This window comes from Petromyzon marinus, chromosome 67 (genome assembly GCF_048934315.1).
Source record: "Petromyzon marinus isolate PM22_M1 ecotype Great Lakes invasive population chromosome 67, UKy_Petmar_22M1.pri1.0, whole genome shotgun sequence".
Classification (NCBI taxonomy): domain Eukaryota; kingdom Metazoa; phylum Chordata; class Hyperoartia; order Petromyzontiformes; family Petromyzontidae; genus Petromyzon; species Petromyzon marinus.
The window spans coordinates 615,001-636,425 of record NC_133733.1 but is presented as its reverse complement, the minus strand read 5'-3'; the positions used below and the strand labels follow the sequence as shown (position 1 = coordinate 636,425).

The window sequence follows — 21,425 nt, the reverse complement described above, 5'->3', positions numbered from 1 at the left end:
TAGTTGTGTGGTATAGAAGTGGTGTAGTTGTGTGGTATACACGTGGTGTAGTTGTGTTGTGTACAAGTGGTGTAGTTGTGTGGTATACAAGTGGTGTAGTTGTGTGGTATACACGTGGTGTAGTTGTGTGGTATAGAAGTGGTGTAGTTGTGTGGTATACACGTGGTGTAGTTGTGTTGTGTACAAGTGGTGTAGTTGTGTGGTATACAAGTGGTGTAGTTGTGTGGTATACAAGTGTAGTTGTGTGGTGTACACGTGGTGTAGTTGTGTGGTGTACAAGTGGAGTAGAGTTGTGTGGTATACACGTGGTGTAGTTGTGTGGTGTACAAGTGGTGTAGTTGTGTGGTATACACGTGGTGTGGTTGTGTGGTGTACACGTGGTGTAGTTGTGTGGTATACACGTGGTGTAGTTGTGTGGTGTACAAGTGGTGTAGTTGTGTGGTATACACGTGGTGTGGTTGTGTGGTGTACACGTGGTGTAGTTGTGTGGTATACAAGTGGTGTAGTTGTGTGGTGTACACGAGGTGTAGTTGTGTGGTATACAAGTGGTGTGGTTGTGTTGTATACAAGTGGTGTAGTTGTGTGGTATACACGTGGTGTAGTTGTGTGGTGTACACGTGGTGTAGTTGTGTGGTATACACGTGGTGTAGTTGTGTGGTATACAAGTGGTGTGGTTGTGTGGTGTACCAGTGGTTTGGTTGTGTGGTATACAAGTGGTGTAGTTGTGTTGTGTACAAGTGGTGTAGTTGTGTGGTATACACGTGGTGTAGTTGTGTGGTGTACACGTGGTTTAGTTGTGTGGTGTACACGTGGTGTAGTTGTATGGTATACAAGTGGTGTAGTTGTGTGGTATACACGTGGTGTAGTTGTGTGGTATAGAAGTGGTGTAGTTGTGTGGTATACACGTGGTGTAGTTGTGTTGTGTACAAGTGGTGTAGTTGTGTGGTATACAAGTGGTGTAGTTGTGTGGTATACAAGTGTAGTTGTGTGGTGTACACGTGGTGTAGTTGTGTGGTGTACAAGTGGTGTAGTTGTGTGGTATACACGTGGTGTAGTTGTGTTGTGTACACGTGGTGTAGTTGTGCGGTATACACGTGGTGTAGTTGTGTTGTGTACAAGTGGTGTAGTTGTGTGGTATACACGTGGTGTAGTTGTGTGGTATAGAAGTGGTGTAGTTGTGTGGTATACACGTGGTGTGGTTGTGTTGTGTACAAGTGGTGTGGTTGTGTGGTACACACGTGGTGTAGTTGTGTTGTGTACAAGTGGTGTGGTTGTGTGGTGTACAAGTGGTGTGGTTGTGTGGTGTACAAGTGGTGTAGTTGTGTGGTGTACAAGTGGTGTAGTTGTGTGGTGTACACGTGGTGTAGTTGTGTGGTATACACGTGGTGTAGTTGTGTGGTGTACACGTGGTGTAGTTGTGTGGTATAGAAGTGGTGTAGTTGTGTGGTATACACGTGGTGTAGTTGTGTTGTGTACAAGTGGTGTAGTTGTGTGGTATACAAGTGGTGTAGTTGTGTGGTATACACGTGGTGTAGTTGTGTGGTATAGAAGTGGTGTAGTTGTGTGGTATACACGTGGTGTAGTTGTGTTGTGTACAAGTGGTGTAGTTGTGTGGTATACAAGTGGTGTAGTTGTGTGGTATACAAGTGTAGTTGTGTGGTGTACACGTGGTGTAGTTGTGTGGTGTACAAGTGGAGTAGAGTTGTGTGGTATACACGTGGGGTAGTTGTGTGGTGTACAAGTGGTGTAGTTGTGTGGTATACACGTGGTGTGGTTGTGTGGTGTACACGTGGTGTAGTTGTGTGGTATACACGTGGTGTAGTTGTGTGGTGTACAAGTGGTGTAGTTGTGTGGTATACACGTGGTGTGGTTGTGTGGTGTACACGTGGTGTAGTTGTGTGGTATACAAGTGGTGTAGTTGTGTGGTGTACACGAGGTGTAGTTGTGTGGTATACAAGTGGTGTGGTTGTGTTGTATACAAGTGGGGTAGTTGTGTGGTATACACGTGGTGTAGTTGTGTGGTGTACACGTGGTGTAGTTGTGTGGTATACACGTGGTGTAGTTGTGTGGTATACAAGTGGTGTGGTTGTGTGGTGTACCAGTGGTTTGGTTGTGTGGTATACAAGTGGTGTAGTTGTGTTGTGTACAAGTGGTGTAGTTGTGTGGTATACACGTGGTGTAGTTGTGTGGTGTACACGTGGTTTAGTTGTGTGGTGTACACGTGGTGTAGTTGTATGGTATACAAGTGGTGTAGTTGTGTGGTATACAAGTGGTGTGGTTGTGTTGTGTACAAGTGGTGTAGTTGTGTTGTGTACAAGTGGTGTAGTTGTGTGGTGTACACGTGGTGTAGTTGTGTGGTATACAAGTGGTGTAGTTGTGTACACGTGGTGTAGTTGTGTGGTATACAAGTGGTGTGGTTGTGTTGTGTACAAGTGGTGTGGTTGTGTTGTGTACAAGTGGTGTAGTTGTGTTGTGTACACGTGGTGTAGTTGTGTGGTATACAAGTGGTGTAGTTGTGTACAAGTTGGGTAGTTGTGTGGTGTACAAGTGGTGTGGTTGTGTTGTGTACAAGTGGTGTGGTTGTGTGGTGTACCAGTGGTGTGGTTGTGTTGTATACACGTGGTGTAGTTGTGTGGTATACAAGTGGGTGGTTGTGTGGTGTACAAGTGGTGTGGTTGTGTGGTGTACAAGTGGTGTGGTTGTGTGGTGTACAAGTGGTGTGGTTGTGTGGTGTACCAGTGGTGTGGGTGTGTGGTATACAAGTGGTGTGGTTGTGTGGTGTACACGTGGTGTAGTTGTGTGGTATACACGTGGTGTGGTTGTGTTGTGTACACGTGGTGTGGTTGTGTGGTGTACACGTGGTGTGGTTGTGTGGTATACACGTGGTGTAGTTGTGTTGTGTACACGTGGTGTAGTTGTGTTGTGTACACGTGGTGTGGTTGTGTGGTATACAAGTGGTGTAGTTGTGTGGTGTACACGTGGTGTAGTTGTGTGGTATACAAGTGGTGTGGTTGTGTGGTATACAAGTGGTGTAGTTGTGTTGTGTACAAATGGTGTGGTTGTGTGGTGTACAAGTGGTGTGGTTGTGTGGTGTACAAGTGGTGTAGTTGTGTGGTGTACACGTGGTGTGGTTGTGTGGTGTACACGTGGTGTAGTTGTGTTGTGTACAAGTGGTGTGGTTGTGTGGTGTACAAGTGGTGTGGTTGTGTGGTGTACAAGTGGTGTAGTTGTGTGGTGTACACGTGGTGTGGTTGTGTGGTGTACAAGTGGTGTGGTTGTGTTGTGTACACGTGGTGTGGTTGTGTGGTGTACAAGTGGTATGGTGTACACGTGGTGTGGTTGTGTGGTGTACACGTGGTGTGGTTGTGTGGTGTACAAGTGGTATGGTGTACACGTGGTGTGGTTGTGTGGTGTACACGTGGTGTAGTTGTGTTGTGTACACGTGGTGTGGTTGTGTGGTGTACACGTGGTGTAGTTGTGTGGTGTACACGTGGTGTAGTTGTGTGGTGTACAAGTGGTGTGGTGTACACGTGGTGTGGTTGTGTGGTGTACACGTGGTGTAGTTGTGTTGTGTACACGTGGTGTGGTTGTGTGGTGTACATGTGGTATAGTTGTGTGGTATACAAGTGGTGTAGTTGTGTGGTGTACCAGTGGTGTGGTTGTCCACCGTACCCTCCACCAGGCCCCCTGCTTCTCCCACGGTGCCCGGCTGGACCGGCTGGCCCCGTGCCACCTCTGCCCGTGCTGCTGACGCCGGTTGCCCTCCTCGCTCCGGCCACAGCCGGCCCACGCCGCACCGCCACCCACGGCACCGGCACTACTGCGATGGTGGGCCCAGCAGGTGACTCCTGCAGCCACGCAGAGACCCGTAGACTCACACAGATACCCATAGACTCACACAGAGACCCATAGACTCACACAGAGACCCGTAGACTCACACAGAGACCCATAGACCCACACAGAGACCCGTAGACTCACACAGAGACCCGTAGACTCACACAGAGACCCGTAGACCCACACAGAGACCCATAGACTCACACAGAGACCCGTAGACTCACACAGAGACCCATAGACCCACACAGAGACCCGTAGACTCATACAGAGACCCATAGACCCACACAGAGACCCGTAGACTCATACAGAGACCCATAGACTCACACAGAGACCCATAGACTCACACAGAGACCCATAGACTCACACAGAGACCCATAGACTCACACAGAGACCCATAGACTCACACAGAGACCCATAGACTCACACAGAGACCCATAGACTCACACAGAGACCCGTAGACTCACACAGAGACCCACAGACTCACACAGAGACCCATAGACTCACACAGAGACTCACAGAATCACACAGAGACCCATAGACTCACACAGAGACCCATAGACTCACACAGAGACCCGTAGACTCACACAGATACCCATAGACTCACACAGAGACCCATAGACTCACACAGAGACCCGTAGACTCACACAGATACCCATAGACTCACACAGAGACCCGTAGACTCACACAGATACCCATAGACTCACACAGAGACCCGTAGACTCACAAAGAGACCCGTAGACTCACAAAGAGACCCATAGACTCACACAGAGACCCACAGACTCACACAGAGACCCGTAGACTCACACAGAGACCCGTAGACTCACACAGAGACCCACAGACTCACACAGAGACCCATAGACTCACACAGAGACCCACAGACTCACACAGAGACCCATAGACTCACACAGAGACCCATAGACTCACACAGAGACCCGTAGACTCACACAGATACCCATAGACTCACATAGAGACCCATAGACTCACACAGAGACCCACAGACTCACACAGAGACCCGTAGACTCACACAGAGACCCGTAGACTCACACAGAGACCCATAGACTCACACAGAGACCCGTAGACTCACACAGAGACTGACACAGACCCATAGACTCACACAGATACCCATAGACTCACACAGAGACCCATAGACTCACACAGAGACCCGCAGACTCACACAGAGGCCCATAGACTCACACAGAGACCCGTAGACTCACACAGAGACCCATAGACTCACCAGAGACCCACAGACTCACACAGAGACCCATAGACTCACACAGAGAGCCTTAGACTCACACAGAGACCATCGACTCACACAGAGACCATTGACTCACACAGAGACCCATAGACTCACACAGAGAGCCTTAGACTCACACAGAGACCTGTAGACTCACACAGATACCCATAGACTCACAAAGAGACCCGTAGACTCACAAAGAGACCCGTAGACTCACACAGAGACCCTTAGACTCACACAGAGACCCTTAGACTCACACAGAGACCCATAGACTCACATAGAGACCCATAGACTCACACAGAGACCCACAGACTCACACAGAGACCCGTCGACTCACACAGAGACCCGTAGACTCACACAGAGACCCATAGACTCACACAGAGACCCGTAGACTCACACAGAGACTCACACAGACCCATAGACTCACACAGATACCCATAGACTCACACAGAGACCCATAGACTCACACAGAGACCCGCAGACTCACACAGAGACCCATAGACTCACACAGAGACCCACAGACTCACACAGAGACCCATAGACTCACACATAGAGCCTTAGACTCACACAGAGACCATCGACTCACACAGAGACCATCGACTCACACAGAGACCCATAGATTCACACAGAGACCCATAGACTCACACAGAGACCCATAGACTCACACAGAGACCCATAGACTCACACAGAGACCCATAGACTCACACAGAGCCCCGTAGACTCACACAGAGACCCATAGACTCACACAGAGACCCACAGACTCACACAGAGACCCATAGACTCGCACAGAGACCCATAGACTCACACAGAGACCCGTAGACTCACACAGAGACTCACACAGACCCATAGACTCACACAGATACCCATAGACTCACACAGAGACCCGCAGACTCACACAGAGACCCATAGACTCGCACAGAGACCCACAGACTCACACAGAGACCCATAGACTCACACAGAGAGCCATAGACTCACACAGAGACCTGTAGACTCACACAGAGACCCATAGACTCACACAGAGACCCACAGACTCACACAGAGACCCATAGACTCACACAGAGAGCCTTAGACTCACACAGAGACCATAGACTCACACAGAGACCCATAGATTCACACAGATACCCATAGACTCACACAGAGAGCCATAGACTCACACAGAGACCCATAGATTCACCCAGAGCCCCGTAGACTCGCACAGAGACCCATAGACTCACACAGAGACCCACAGACTCACACAGAGACCCATAGACTCACACAGAGACCCATAGACTCACACAGAGACCCACAGACTCACACAGAGACCCATAGACTCACACAGAGACCCATAGACTCGCACAGAGACCCATAGACTCATCAAACAGAGCGTGTGTGCGTGCGCGTGTGTGCGTGTGTGTGCGTGTGTGTGCGTGTGTGTGCGTGCGTGTGCGTGCGTGTGCGCGTGTGCGTGCGTGTGCGTGCGTGTGCGTGCGTGTGTGTGTGTTCGTGTGCGTGCGTGTGTGTGCGTGTGCGTGCGTGTGCGTGCGTGCGTGTGTGTGTTCGTGTGCGTGCGTGTGCGTGTGCGTGCGTGTGTGTGTGTTCGTGTGCGTGCGTGTCACAGCCCGCACCGTGGTGTTGCGGTGCCCCAGCCAGCTGCTGCCTGCCGCCGGCTCCGGCGTGGGGTCCGTGCCGCTCCCAATCACCGCCAGGAACGTCGTGGTGCCGGCATCGGCATCGGGAGCCAAGCCCATAGTGCCGGCACCGGCGGCTCCTATCCCCTCCGCCCCCGCTGGCGCTGACGTACGTCACCCCCTCTCCCGACACGGTGGGCGTGTACACAAAGTGTCGAAGGGCGATCGCACGTCAGGTCTGCGGGTCTCTGTGCGATGAGTCTGTAGGTCTCTATGGCTCTCTGAGGGAGTTTATGGGTCTCTGTGTACGTCTGTGTCCTCTGTATCAGTAATTTCTGTGTGTGCGTGTGCGTGCGTGTGCACGGGTCTCTATGAATATTGCACGAGTCTCTGAGCGAGCAAACCCATTCGCCCGCGGCGCTCGTGACTCGGACAGGCGGTGAACGAGCGATGTCGCTGAACGTGTGGGATCGTGACCCCTCCTGACCAGCGACCCCTGACCGGTGGCTTGTGACCCCTCGCGCCTGCCCCCGCCCACCCCCGCGGCCAGGAGCGAGTGTGGAGGCGGCAGCAGCGCATGATGAAGAACCGGGAGTCTGCGTGCCAGTCGCGAGCACGCAAGCGGCAGCAGCTGCAGCAGCTGCAGGGGCAGCTGCAGGCGGCGCTGGGGGAGAACGCGGCGCTGAGGCGCGAGAACGCGGCGCTGCGCAGCCAGCTCGCTCAGCTGCTGGCGCTCGCGCAGGTACACGCGCAGACACGGGCACACGCGCAGACACGGGTACACGCGCAGACACGGGCACACGCGCAGACACGGGTACGCGCGCAGACACGGGTACACACGCAGACACGGGTACGCGCGCAGACACGGGCACACGCGCAGACACGGGCACGCGCGCAGACACGGGTACACGCGCAGACACGGGTACGCGCGCAGACACAGGTACACGCGCAGACACGGGCACGCGCGCAGACACAGGTACACGCGCAGACACAGTGCCAACTTGTTGTGCTTTAGCCACCCGGCGCTCCGCTCGTTGTTGTGAGCGTCGCTCCTCCGCCCTCCGTTGTTGTTGGAGGGCGACTGCCTCCAACTGCCCAGAGGCGTCTTTCACGAGCCTCCTCCACAGAGGCCGATCTTGACACCGCTGGTACCAGTCATCGGCAAGTCCACTCAGCTCCACGTCCTCCTGTACCACATCACTCCATCTCTCTAGCCCGTGCCGCGCCCGTTTAGCCCCCTCTATCCGGCCGAACAAAAGCTGTTTCGGCATGCGGTGGCTGGGCATGCGGGCTACGTGACCCAGCCAACGCAGCCCTTCCCTGCCGGAGGAGCTCACTGATGGGACCTTGCCCAGATCTTTCAAGGATTTGTGAGCTGCTCACACAATCCAGCCTGGTTAAACCCAGGATGGATCATAGGCTGGCCAGCCTAAATGTTTCCAGTCGGCGAAGATGCTCCATTAGGGGGGATGCTGGAGATGGTGAAAGTGGACCTGTCACTTTTTCTCAGCCATCCTGAACACCTCCTCTGTCAGCCAGAGTCTCTGGGGAGGTCTGGACCACGTACCTAAAGCAGCCATTGCAGCTGCATGAGCCACAGTCCAAAACCTCGCCCATTTCCCCTCGACATCGGGAGGAGTGGGGGATGATGCCAATCCCAGCCGCAAGCGATGATGAAATTCTCGCTTGCAACTTTCATCAGCTAGCTGAGACCATGCCACTGTGGGTTTGAATGGGGTCCTGGGTGTACGCCCACCACCGGAGTGGAAGAATGGCAGGCGCGTCTTACAGATGACTAGTCGATGGTCAGAGGGCAGATCAGCTCCACGGTAGGTCCTGGTGTCAAGGACATGGGCCCGCATCCATTGTTCCGTCACTATGTAGTCCAGCAGATGTTCTTGCTTGGACCCGGCGTGCATCCATGATGTTGTGTGGATGCGCCGGTGCCGGAACAGCGTGTTGGTAATTACAAGCCCATGGACTGCACAAAAATCTAGCAGCCTCCTACCGTTGTTATTGAGCTGATCTGCCCCATGCCCTCCAATCACTCCAGACCAGGTGCCAGCATCATGACCAACTCGGGCATTGAAGTCACCCAACAAGAAGATGGCTCTATCCCGAGGGGCCACATTAGCTAGCACCTGTGACAGGAGGTCATAGAAGACTTCTGTATTTAAGCTGGGTGGGAGGAGCAGAGCGCCTTGACAAGATGCTGCCAAGCTTAGCGGTGTTCATTGGAGCGTCGTCTTTCCGACAGTTCTGTTTCTTCGCCTGAGGATGGCTGCTTGCGTTGTGGCGGAAACGTCGTGAGAATTTTATTTTATTTTTATTATTTTATTATTGCCCTTCTGCGTGGTGACTTTACCGAAAGAACCAAGAATTTGAATCCCTGCAGTCATGAAAGCTTTAAATCGAAATTTGATTCTAAATGTGGAGGGAAAAACCGGAGGACCCGGAGAAAAATCCATGCAGCGACCACGGGGAGATAGACGCAGACTCCAAATATACAGCAGCAGTAGCAGCAGTAGTAGCAGCAGTAGCAGCAGCAGTAGTAGCAGCAGCAGTAGCAGTAGTAGCAGTAGTAGCAGTAGCAGTAGTAGCAGCAGTAGTAGCAGTAGTAGCAGCAGCAGTAACAGTAGTAGCAGCAGTAGCAGCAGCAGCAGGCATCGTCAGGGTCAGAACCCACGACCTCCTGTAGACCAGGCGATGGAGTTAACATCTCCTAGCCACTGTGATGATGATGAGAGAGACACAGACTCCAAATATACAGCAGCAGCAGCAGGCATCGACAGGGTCAGGGATCGAACCCACGACCTCCTGTATACCAAGCGAGGTAGTTAACATCTCATAGCCACCGTGGTGATGATGAGAGAGAGAAACAGACCTCCTGAAGACCAGGCGAGGTAGCTAACATCTCATAGCCACAGTGGTGATGATGAGAGAGAGAGACGCAGACTCCAAATATACAGCAGCAGCTGCAGGCATCGTCAGGGTTGGGATCACACTCACGACCTCCTGTAGACCAGGCGAGGGAGTTAACATCTCATAGCCACCACGAGTATGTGAGGCTACACGGGGGATCTTCGACTGGTGTGTGTGTGTGTGTGGGTATCGGTACACCCATACACACTTGCCCCACGAGTGTGTGAGGCTACACGGGAGATCTTTGTCTGGTGTGTGTGTGGGTGGGTATCGGTACACCCATACACACTTGCCCCACGAGTGTGTGAGGCTACACGGGGGATCTTTGTCTGGTGTGTGTGTGTGTGGGTATCGGTACGCCCATACACACTTGCCCTACGACTGTGTGAGGCTACACGGGGGATCTTTGTCTGGTGTGTGTGTGTGTGTGGGTATCAGTACAGCCATACACACTTGCCCCACGAGTGTGTGAGGCTACATGGGGGATCTTTGTCTGGTGTGTGTGTGGGTATCGGTACGCCCATACACACTTACCCCACGAGTGTGTGAGGCTACACGGGGGACCTTTGTCTGGTGTGTGTGTGTGTGGCTGTGCCAGGGTGGAGGGGGTGTTGCTCCACGGACCACGAAGGCTGTCTGTGCAATGGTGCTGCTGGCGTTCTTCGTCCTGGGATACGGCCCGCTCGGGTGGGTGATGGTGGTGGTGGTGATGGTGGTGGTGGTGATGGTGGTGGCGGTGGTGATGGTGATGGTGGTGATGGTGGTGGTGATGGTGGTGGTGATGGTGGTGGCGGTGGTGGTGATGGTGGTGATGGTGGTGATGGTGATGGCGGTGGTGGTGATGGTGGTGGTGATGGTGGTGGTGGTGATGGTGGTGGTGATGGTGGTGGTGGTGGTGATGATGGTGGTGGTGATGGTGGTGGTGGTGATGGTGGTGATGGTGGTGATGGTGGTGGTGATGGTGGTGGTGGTGATGGTGGTGGTGATGGTGGTGGTGGTGATGGTGGTGATGGTGGTGATGGTGATGGCGGTGGTGGTGGTGATGGCGGTGGTGGTGGTGGTGTTGATGGTGGTGGTGATGGTGGTGGTGGTGATGGTGGTGGTGATGATGGTGGTGGTGATGGTGGTGGTGGTGGTGATGGCGGTGGTGGTGGTGGTGTTGATGGTGGTGGTGATGGTGGTGGTGGTGATGGTGGTGGTGATGATGGTGGTGGTGGTGGTGATGGTGGTGGTGGTGGTGATGGTGGTGGTGTTGGTTGTGGTGATGGTGGCGGTGGTGATGGTGGTGGTGATGGTGGTGTTGGTTGTGATGGTGGTGATGGTGGTGGTGTTGGTTGTGATGGTGGCGGTGGTGGTGATGGTGGTAGTGATGGTGGTGGTGATGGTGGTGGTGGTGATGGTGGTGATGGTGGTGATGGTGGTGGTGGTGATGGTGGTGGTGATGGTGGTGGTGATGGTGGTGGTGATGGTGGTGGTGATGATGGTGGTGGTGGTGATGGTGGTGGTGGTGATGGTGGTGGTGGTGATGGTGGTGGTGTTGGTTGTGGTGATGGTGGCGGTGGTGATGGTGGTGGTGATGGTGGTGTTGGTTGTGATGGTGGTGATGGTGATGGTGGTGTTGGTTGTGATGGTGGCGGTGGTGGTGATGGTGGTGGTGATGGTGGTGGTGGTGATGGTGGTGGTGGTGTTGGTTGTGGTGATGGTGGTGGTGGTGATGGTGGTGGTGGTGGTGATGGCGGTGGTGATCGTGGTGGTGTTGGTTGCGGTGGTGGTGATGGTGGTGATGGCGGTGGTTGTGATGGTGGCGGTGGTGGTGTTGGTTGTGATGATGGTGGTTGTGATGGTGGTGGTGATGGTTGTGGTGGTTGTGGTGGCGGTGGTGTTGGTTGTGGTGATGGTGGTGGTGATGGTGGTTGTGATGGTGGTGGTGATGGTGGTGGTGGTGGTGGTGATGGCGGTGGTGATGGTGGTGGTGATGGTGGTGGTGATGGTGGTGGTGATGGTGATGTTGGTTGTGATGGTGGCGGTGGTGGTGGTGTTGGTTGTGGTGATGGTGGTTGTGATGGTGGTGGTGATGGTGGTGGTGGTGGTGATGGCGGTGGTGATGGTGGTGGTGATGGTGGTGGTGATGGTGGTGGTGATGGTGATGTTGGTTGTGATGGTGGCGGTGGTGGTGATGGCGGTGGTGATGGCGGTGGTGATGGTGGTGATGGCGGTGGTGATGGTGGTGGGTGATGGCGGTGGTGATGGCGGTGGTGATGGTGGTGATGGCGGTGGTGATGGTGACGGTGATGGTGTTGATGATGATGGTGGTGATGATGATGATGGTGGTGGTGATGGTGATGCTGATGGTGCTGATGGTGCTGATGGTGCTGATGGTTGTGGTGGTTGTGGTGGTGGTGGTTGTGGTGGTGGTGGTGGTGAAAGTGGGGGAGCGGTAGTGTAGTGGTTAGCACTCTGTTCGGTTTCCGCTCGCAGCCAACACCAGTGACGATTCTCTGAACCGTTCCTGGGCCTCCCCTAAGTAGACTCGGCCTCAAATGAGAACCTGGTGCGGTGTGTAACCATCGCCGCTAGAGAGACAAAGGCGGCCGGGCGTGGTGCTGGCCACCCACCCCCTCGTGTGCCAAAGTGCCGGTAGCCTTCATAGGTGGTGCTACTCGCTAACAGCACTTGCCCCTACAGTCTGTTAAGGCTTTACGGGAGATATTTGTCTTTGGTGATGGTGGTTAACGATGTTGGCGATGATGACGATGTTGACAATGATGATGTCGATGTTGAAAATGTTCATGTTAACGATGTTTACAATGATGATGACAATGTTGACGACGATGATGATGATGATATCGATATCGATGATCTTGACGATGTTGACGACGATCTTGACGACGATGACGACGATTTTGACGACGATGATGACGATGACGACGATGTTGACGACGATGACGACGACGACGATGATGACGATGATGACGACGATGATGATGACGATGATGACGATGATGATGACAACGATGACGACGATGATGACGATGATGACGACGATGACGATGATGATGACGATGATGATGACGACGATGACGACGATGATGATGACGATGATGATGACGATGATGACGACGATGATGACGATAATGACGATGATGATGACGATGTCGACGACGAAGACGACGATGATGATGATGATGACGACGATGACGACGACGACGGCGATGACGATGATGATGACGATGATGATGACGACGATGATGATGATGACGACGAAGACGATGATGATGACGATGATGATGACGATGATGACGATGATGACGACAACGACGATGATGACGATGACGACGATGATGATGTTGACGACGATGATGACGACGAAGACGATGATGACGATGATGACGATGACGACGATGATGATGATGATGGCGACGACGATGATGATGACGATGATGACGACGACGATGACGACGACGACGATGACGACGATGATGACGATGTCGACGACGATGATGATGATGATGGCGATGATGATGATGATGACGACGATGACGACGATGACGACGATGATGACGACGATGACGACGATGATGACGATGTTGACGACGATGTCGACGACGAAGACAATGATGATGATGATGACGATGATGATGACGATAATGACGACGATGACGACGATGATGACGACAATGACGACGATGACGACGACGATGACGACGACGATGATGATGACGACGATGATGACGATGATGACGATGATGACGATGACGACGATGATGATGATGATGGCGACGACGATGATGATGACGATGATGACGACGACGATGACGACGACGACGATGACGACGATGATGACGATGTCGACGACGATGATGATGATGATGGCGATGATGATGATGATGACGACGATGACGACGATGACGACGATGATGACGACGATGACGACGATGATGACGATGTTGACGACGATGTCGACGACGAAGACAATGATGATGATGATGACGATGATGATGACGATAATGACGACGATGACGACGATGATGACGACAATGACGACGATGACGACGACGATGACGACGACGATGATGATGACGACGATGATGACGATGATGACGATGATGACGATGACGACGATGACGATGCTGACGATGACGATGAAGACGACGAAGACGACGACGATGATGATGATGATGACGAAGACGATGATGATGATGATGCTGACGATGATGACGATGAAGACGACGAAGACGACGATGATGATGATGATGATGACGATGTCGTCGTTGCTGCTGTTGCAGGCTGGGCCCGCTGGGTGAGGCCCCCCATTCCCCCGCCCCCCACCCCCGCCTGCTGCCCCCCCTGGCTGGGCGGAGGCTGCTGGGGTACGAGGAGCAGGCACGGCCACCGGCCTCGACCCCCACGGAGACACAGCGCCCACACAGCCGGTGAGGGGTCACGGGTCACCAGCAAGCTCACACCTCCATTCATGCCAACTCACTCACTCACTCACCCTCTCACTCACTCACCCACCCACTCACTCACCCATTCACTCACCACTCACTCACCCACTCACTCACCCACCCACTCACTCACCCACCCACTCACTCACCCACTCACTCACCCACCCACTCACTCACCCACTCACTCACTTACTCACCCACTCACTTACTCACCCACTCACTCACTTACTCACCCACTCACTCAGCCACTCACTCACTCACTCACCCTCTCACTCACTCACCCGCCCACTCACTCACCCACTCACTCACCCACTCACTCACTCACTCACCCACTCACTCACTAATCCACTCACTCACTCACCCACTCACTCACCCACCCATTCACTCACCCACTCACTCACCCACCCACTCACTCACTCATCCACCCACCCACTCACACACTCACTCATCCACCCACCCACTCACTCACCCACTCACTCACCCACTCACTCACCTACTCACCCACCCACCCACTCACCCACCTACTCACTCATCCACCCACCCACCCACTCACTCATCCACCCACTCACTCACTCATCCACCGACTCACCCACCCACTCACCCACCCACCCATCCACCCACCCACTCACTCACCCACTCACCAACTCACCCACTAATCCACCCACCCACTCACCCCTTCATTCACCCACCCAATCACCCACTCACTAATCCACCCACTCACCCACCCACTCACCTACTCTCACCCACCCATCCACCCACTCACCCACCCACTCACTCACTTACAAACCCACCCACCCACTCACCCACTCACTCACTCACTCGCCCACTCACTCACTCACCCACTCACTCACACACTCACTCACTCACGCACCCACTCACTCACTCACCCATCCACCCACTGACCCACTACTCACCACTCACCTTCATTCGTTACTTACTGTGTGTGTCTCTGTGTGAGTCTATGGGTCTCTCTGTGAGTCTATGGGTCTCTGTGTGAGTCTATGGGTCTCTGAGTCTGTGGGTATCTGTGTGAGTCTATGGCTCTCTGTGTGAGTCTATGGGTCTTTATGTGAGTCTATGGTTCTCTGTGTGAGTCTATGGGTCTCTGTGTGAGTCTATGGGTCTCTGTGTGAGTCTATGGGTCTCTGTGTGAGTCTATGGTTCTCTGTGTGAGTCTATGGGTCTCTGTGTGAGTCTATGGGTCTCTGTGTGAGTCTATGGGTCTCTGTGTGAGTCTATGGGTCTCTGTGTGAGTCTATGGGTCTCTGTGTGAGTCTATGGGTCTCTGTGAGAGTCTGAGTCTCTGCGTGAGTCTCTGTGTGAGTCTCTGCGTGAGTCTCTGTGAGAGTCTCTGTGAGAGTCTCTGTGAGAGTCTCTGTGTGAGTCTATGGGTCTCTGTGTGAGTCTATGGGTCTCTGTGTGAGTCTATGGGTCTCTGTGTGAGTGTCTGTGTGAGTCTGTGAGTCTCTGTGAGAGTCTCTGTGTGAGTCTCTGTGTGAGTCTCTGTGAGTCTCTGTGTGAGTCTCTGTGAGAGTCTCTGTGAGAGTCTGTGAGTCTCTGTGAGAGTCTGTGAGTCACTGTGTGAGTCTCTGTGAGAGTCTGTGAGTCTGTGTGAGTCACTGTGTGAGTCTCTGTGTGAGTCTATGGGGCTCTGTGTGAGTCTATGGGTCTCTGTGTGAGTCTATGGGTCTCTGTGTGAGTCTATGGGTCTCTGTGTGAGTCTATGGGTCTATGTGTGAGTCTATGGGTCTCTGTGAGAGTCTGAGTCTCTGTGAGAGTCTGTGAGTCTCTGTGTGAATCTCTGTGAGAGTCTCTGTGAAAGTCTGTGAGTCTCTGTGTGAGTCTCTGTGAGAGTCTGTGAGTGTCTGTGAGTCTCTGTGAGAGTCTCTGTGAGAATCTGTGAGTCTTTGTGTGAGTCTCTGTGAGAGTCTCTGTGAGAGTGTGAGTCTCTGTGTGAGTCTCTGTGTGAGTCTCTGTGAGAGTCTCTGTGTGAGTCTCTGTGAGAGTCTGTGAGTCTCTGTGAGAGTCTCTGTGAGAGTCTGTGAGTCTCTGTGAGTCTCTGTGTAAGTCTGTGAGTCTCTGTGAGAGTCTCTGTGAGAGTGTGAGTCTCTGTGTGAGTCTCTGTGTGCTTCTCTGTGAGAGTCTCTGTGTGAGTCTGTGAGCCTCTGCGTGAGTCTGTGTGAGTCTGTGAGTCTCTGCGAGCGTCTCTGTGAGAGTGTGAGTCTCTGTGTGAGTCTCTGTGTGCTTCTCTGTGAGAGTCTCTGTGTGAGTCTGTGAGTCTCTGCGTGAGTCTCTGTGTGAGTCTCCGTGCGTCTTTGTAAGAGTCTGTGAGTCTCTGTGAGAATCGGTGTGAGAGTCTGTGAGTCTCTGTGAGGGTCTGTGAGTCCCTATGTGAGTCTCTGTGAGAGTCTGTGAGTCTCTATGTGAGTCTCTGTGAGGGTCTGTGAGTCTCTATGTGAGTCTCTGTGAGAGTCTGTGAGTCTCTGTGAGAATCTGTGTGAGAGTCTGTGAGTCTCTGTGAGAGTCTGTGAGTCTCTGTGTGAGTCTCTGTGAGGGTCTGTGAGTCTCTGTGTTTCAATGGCTTGCGGATTCCTTTATCCAGCATGTTAGCGCTGCCCTGCGCTACGAACCCAGAAAATACTCGAGTTTGATTCCCGCTCACGGCCAACAATGCCGGTGATAGCGACTATCTGAGCTAGTCCTCAGCCTCCGCTAGGCTGAGCCCTGCCCCTCAAATGTGTAGCTGGTGCGGTGTGTAGTAAATATCAACACTGGGGAGACAAAGGCGGCCGGGCGTGGTGCTGGCCACCCACCCCCTCGTGTGCCACAGTGCGGGCCTTCGTAGGTGCTCACTAACAGCACTTACCCCTACAGTCTGTTAGAGGCTACCCGGGGGACCTTTGTCTGTGTCTACCTTCACAGGCGCTGCTACTACTCGCTACTAACAGCACTTGCCCCTACAGTCTGTTAGAGGCTACACGGGGGACCTTTGTCTGTGTCTACTCTCACAGGCGCTGCTGTTACTCGCTACTAACAGCACTTGCCCCTACAGTCTGTTAGAGGCTACATGGGGGACCTTTGTCTGTGTCTACCTTCACAGGCGCTGCTGCTACTCGCTACTAACAGCACTTGCCCCTACAGTCTGTTAGAGGCTACACGGGGGACCTTTGTCTGTGTCTACCTTCACAGGCACTGCTGCTACTCGCTACTAACAGCACTTGCCCCTATAGTCTGTGTGAGGCTACACGGGGGACCTTTGTCTGTGTCTACCTTCACAGGTGCTGCTCGCTAACATCACTTGCCCCTACAGTGTGTGTGAGGCTACCCGGGGGACCTTTGTCTTTGTTGTAGTGCACGTTGGGCTGACTCTGAACTGGTCCTGAGGAGGGACGACCCAGTGGTGATCCTACCCCAGTCCTGCATCCAGCTCAACAGTAGTGAGATCTTGCGGTACCTCGCTCACCACTTCCTCACCACTTCCTCACCACTCACTCACCACTCGCTCACCACTCGCTCACCACTCGCTCACTACTCACCACTCGCTCACCACACACCACTCGCTCACCACACACTCACCACTCGCTCACCATTCACCACTCGCTCACCACTCACTCACCACTCGCTCACCACACACTCACCACTCGCTCACCACTCGCTCCCCCTCTCTCAGCACTCGCTCAGACCCAGTGGTGATCCTTTCCCAGTCTGCATGTGTTTGTGTACGTGTGTGTGTATATTTGTGTGTGTGTGTGTTTACGTGTGTGTGTGTATTTACGTGTGTGAGTGTATATTTGTGTCTGTGTGTATTTACGTGTGTGTGTGTATTTACGTGTGTGTATTTACGTGTGTGTGTGTATTTACGTGTGTGTGTGTGTATTTACGTGTGTGTGTGTATTTACGCGTGTGTATTTACGTGTGCGTATTTACCTGGGTGTGTGTATTTGCGTGTGTGTGTGTATTTACGTGTGTGTGTATTTACGTGTGTGTGCGTATTTACGTGTGTGTGTGCGTATTTGTGGGTGTGTATTTACGTGTGTGTATTTACGTGTGTGTGTGCGTATTTATGTGTGTGTGTATTTACGTGTGTGTGTATTTACGTGTGTACGTGTGTGTATTTACTTGTGTACGTGTGTGTGTGTGTACGTGTGTACGTGTGTGTACGTGTGTGTACGTGTGTGTGTGTACGTGTGTGTATACGTGTGTACGTGTGTGTGTGTACGTATGAACGTGTGTACGTGTGTGTTGTGTACGTGTGTACGTGTGTGTGTGTACGTGTGTACGTGTGTGTGTACGTATGTACGTGTGTGTGTACGTATGTACGTGTGTGTGTACGTGTGTACGTGTGTGTGTACGTGTGTACGTGTACGTGTGTACGTGTACGTGTGTACGTGTGTGTACGTGTGTACGCGTGTGTGTGTACGTGTGTGTACGTGTGTACGTGTGTACGTGTGTGCGTGTTACGGGAAGCGGTAAGCGTAGTGGCTAGTGCGACGCTGCGCTACGAACCCGCCAACCCCAGTTCGATTCCCGCTCACCGCCAACGCCAGTCATAGCGATTATCCGAACCGGTCCTGAGTCTCCCCTAGGTCGACTCGGCCTCAAATGAGTACCTGGTACGGTGTGCAGTAAACGTCGCCACTGGGGAGACAAAGGCGGCCGGGCGTGGTTGCTGGCCACCCACCCCCTCGTGTGCCACAGTGCCGGCCTTCATAGGCGCTGCTCGCTAACAGCACTTGCCCCTACAGTCTGTTAGAGGCTATATGTGGGATCTTTGTCTTTTTTTGTACGTGTCTGTCAGGCTGTCTGGGGAGCTGCACGGATGGATTCTGCGGCATGAGCAGCAGCGCAACCGCACTGTGCTCAGTCCAGCGGCACGCTCAACCCCCCCGGTGATCACTCACAGGGATCACAACAACAACAACAACAACCGCCATTCGCCACTAAGTGGCGGTGACGTCACCACGACGCTTGCGCCAGGCCATGTGCACCCTGAGGCCACGCGAGGTGTTCGAACGCCCGCGGGCAGGAGGTCACGGGGCAGACCCAGCAGGTGCCACGGGTCGACTGACCGAGATGACTGAGATGAGTGGCTGGTGCACCACCTGTGCCCCCTACTGTGCCAACCTGCTGTGCTTTAGCCACCCGGCGCTCCGCTCGTTGTTGTGAGCATCGCTCCTCCGCCCTCCGTTGTTGTTGGAGGGCGGCTGCCTCCAACTGCCCAGTAGCGTCCTTCACTAGCCTCCTCCACAGAGGCCGATCTTGACACCGCTGGTACCGGTCATCGGCAAGTCCACTCAGCTCCACGTCCTCCTGTACCACATCACTCCATCTCTTCTCTAGCCCGTGCTGCGCCCGCTTAGCCCCCTTGATTTGGCTGAACAAAAGCTGTTTCGGCATGCGGTGGCTGGGCATGCGGGCTACATGACCCAACCAACGCAGTCTTGCCTGCCGGAGGAGCTCACCAACAGGATTTGTGAGCTCCTCACACAATCCAGCCTGGTTAAACCCAGGATGGATGTTCCATTAGGGGGGTCCACGTTTCGCAACCGTAGAGAAGGGAGGGAATGACCTTGGCCGAGAAGACCCAAAGCTTAGTGCGGAGCGACAGACCAGGTAGCTTCCACACAGCGTTACGCAACCGATGAAAAGATATTGCCTCTCGACTGATTCGGAGTGAGACCTCTGCTGTTAAACTGGAGCTGGTCATAAGCACACTGCCCAGGTATGAGAAACTCTCCACTCTCTCCACAATTGCCCCATCACCGATTGGGAGTTGTGGGGGTGGAGTGCCCGATGGTACAAAATACCCAGGCAGGTGCTTAGTTTTGGTGGGGCTGATGGTAAGGCCCCATCTCTTAGTGGCACGCTCCAGTCTCGGCAGCAGCGTCTCCAACTCCTCCTCTGAATGAGCAGCTATTACCAAATCATCGGCATACATAACGTGGTTGAGCAATAGGGAGCCATCCCTTGATCGCACCCGGGCATCGATCAGCCTCCCATTATATCTGTACCAAATGGCGATTCCCCTGGTACAGCTATTGAAGGCTTCACGAACTACGTGGTCAAAATAGATGTTAAATAATGTGGGAGCCAGAGGACATCCCTGTCGCACCCCAAGGTGTACAGGGAATGGTTCTGACTCCCGGCCACGTAGTTTTACCCGGGCCCGCTCACCATCATGAAGGTCCTTAATGATCGTGAGTAGAGGGTCAGGGACTCCAAAAGCACGAAGAACAACCCAGAGCCCAGGCCTACTGATGGTATCATAGGCCTTGACCAGGTCAATAAAGCAGAGATGTAGGTCTTGTTGGAATTCCCTACACCTCTGCTGTAGGAGATGGATAGAAAATATTGCATCTGTGCAGGACCGCCCTTTCCTGAAACCGCATTGGGGCTCCGCAAGCCTCTCCTCAGCATGCCTGGCAAGGTGATGTTGAATAATCCTTGCCAGGACCTTTCCCGGCACACTGAGAAGTGAGATGCCTCTGTAGTTGTTACAGTCTGTGCGGTCCCCCTTCTTAAAGAGAGGGACCACCAGGGCATCCTTCCAATCCTGCGGAACCTGCCCAGTGGTCCAGACTGTTGTTATGATGTCATATAGGGCAGTCTGTGCACAAACGCCACCCTCTCTCAGCATTTCGCTTGGGAGATCATCTCTACCCGGTGCCTTTCCTGGTCTCAGACTCCGGATCGCCCTCAGTACTTCCTCAACAGATGGCACCTCAGCCAGCCACTCACAGGGGGTGACTTCCAATATTTGAGGCACTGCAGCCTCTGCAGGGTCATCCCCACTTTGTGCCATGATGTTTTCCTGGCTGAGGGATTTCCCCTCCCCCAGGACCTCGCAGAAATGCTCAGCAAATCTGCAAACCCTTTCCTGGGGGTCCGAGATTGGATCACCGTTTTTTCCCCTAATGATGGTAATAGGTGTGGCGCTGCAGGTTACTTTTTTGATGGCGTTAAATAGAGATTTGTGATCACGGGCCGCTGAGGCAGACTCCATCTACTCGGCAACCCGTGACCACCACCCATCCTTGCAGCGCCTCACGGCTCTCCGAACCTGCGAGCGAAGGCCGCGGCAAGCCTCCTCATTCTCTGACGTGGGATTCTGTAGCCGATGACAGTGGGCCTGTCGCTTTTTCTCAACCATCCTGAACACATCCTCTGTCAGCCAGGGTCTCTGGGGAGGTCTGGACCGTGTACCCAAAGCAGCCATTGTAGCTGCTTGAGTCACAGTTCTAAACCTCGCCCATTTACCCTCGACATCAGGAGGAGTGGGGGACGATGCCAACCCCAGCCACATGTGATGATGAAATTCTCGCTTGCAACTTTCATCAGTTATTTGAGACCAGGCCACTTTAGGTTGGAATGGGGTTCTGG

The 21,425-nt window shown here is 53.4% G+C and overlaps 1 protein-coding gene across 4 annotated transcripts in view; it reads left to right on the top strand.

Annotated features, from left to right (window-relative positions):
• Positions 1-21,425, top strand: part of LOC116956762 (cyclic AMP-dependent transcription factor ATF-6 beta-like) — a 48,912-nt gene that overhangs the window by 12,950 nt on the left and 14,537 nt on the right. For all 4 annotated transcript variants that reach the window (XM_076054678.1, XM_076054679.1, XM_076054681.1 and 1 more), the window contains exons 6-12: positions 3,683-3,841; positions 6,666-6,844; positions 7,226-7,417; positions 10,196-10,284; positions 13,884-14,030; positions 17,397-17,495; positions 18,844-18,934. In XM_076054678.1, coding sequence (XP_075910793.1) covers positions 3,683-3,841; positions 6,666-6,844; positions 7,226-7,417; positions 10,196-10,284; positions 13,884-14,030; positions 17,397-17,495; positions 18,844-18,934 — 956 coding nt within the window. The remainder of the gene's footprint in view (positions 1-3,682; positions 3,842-6,665; positions 6,845-7,225; positions 7,418-10,195; positions 10,285-13,883; positions 14,031-17,396; positions 17,496-18,843; positions 18,935-21,425) is intronic.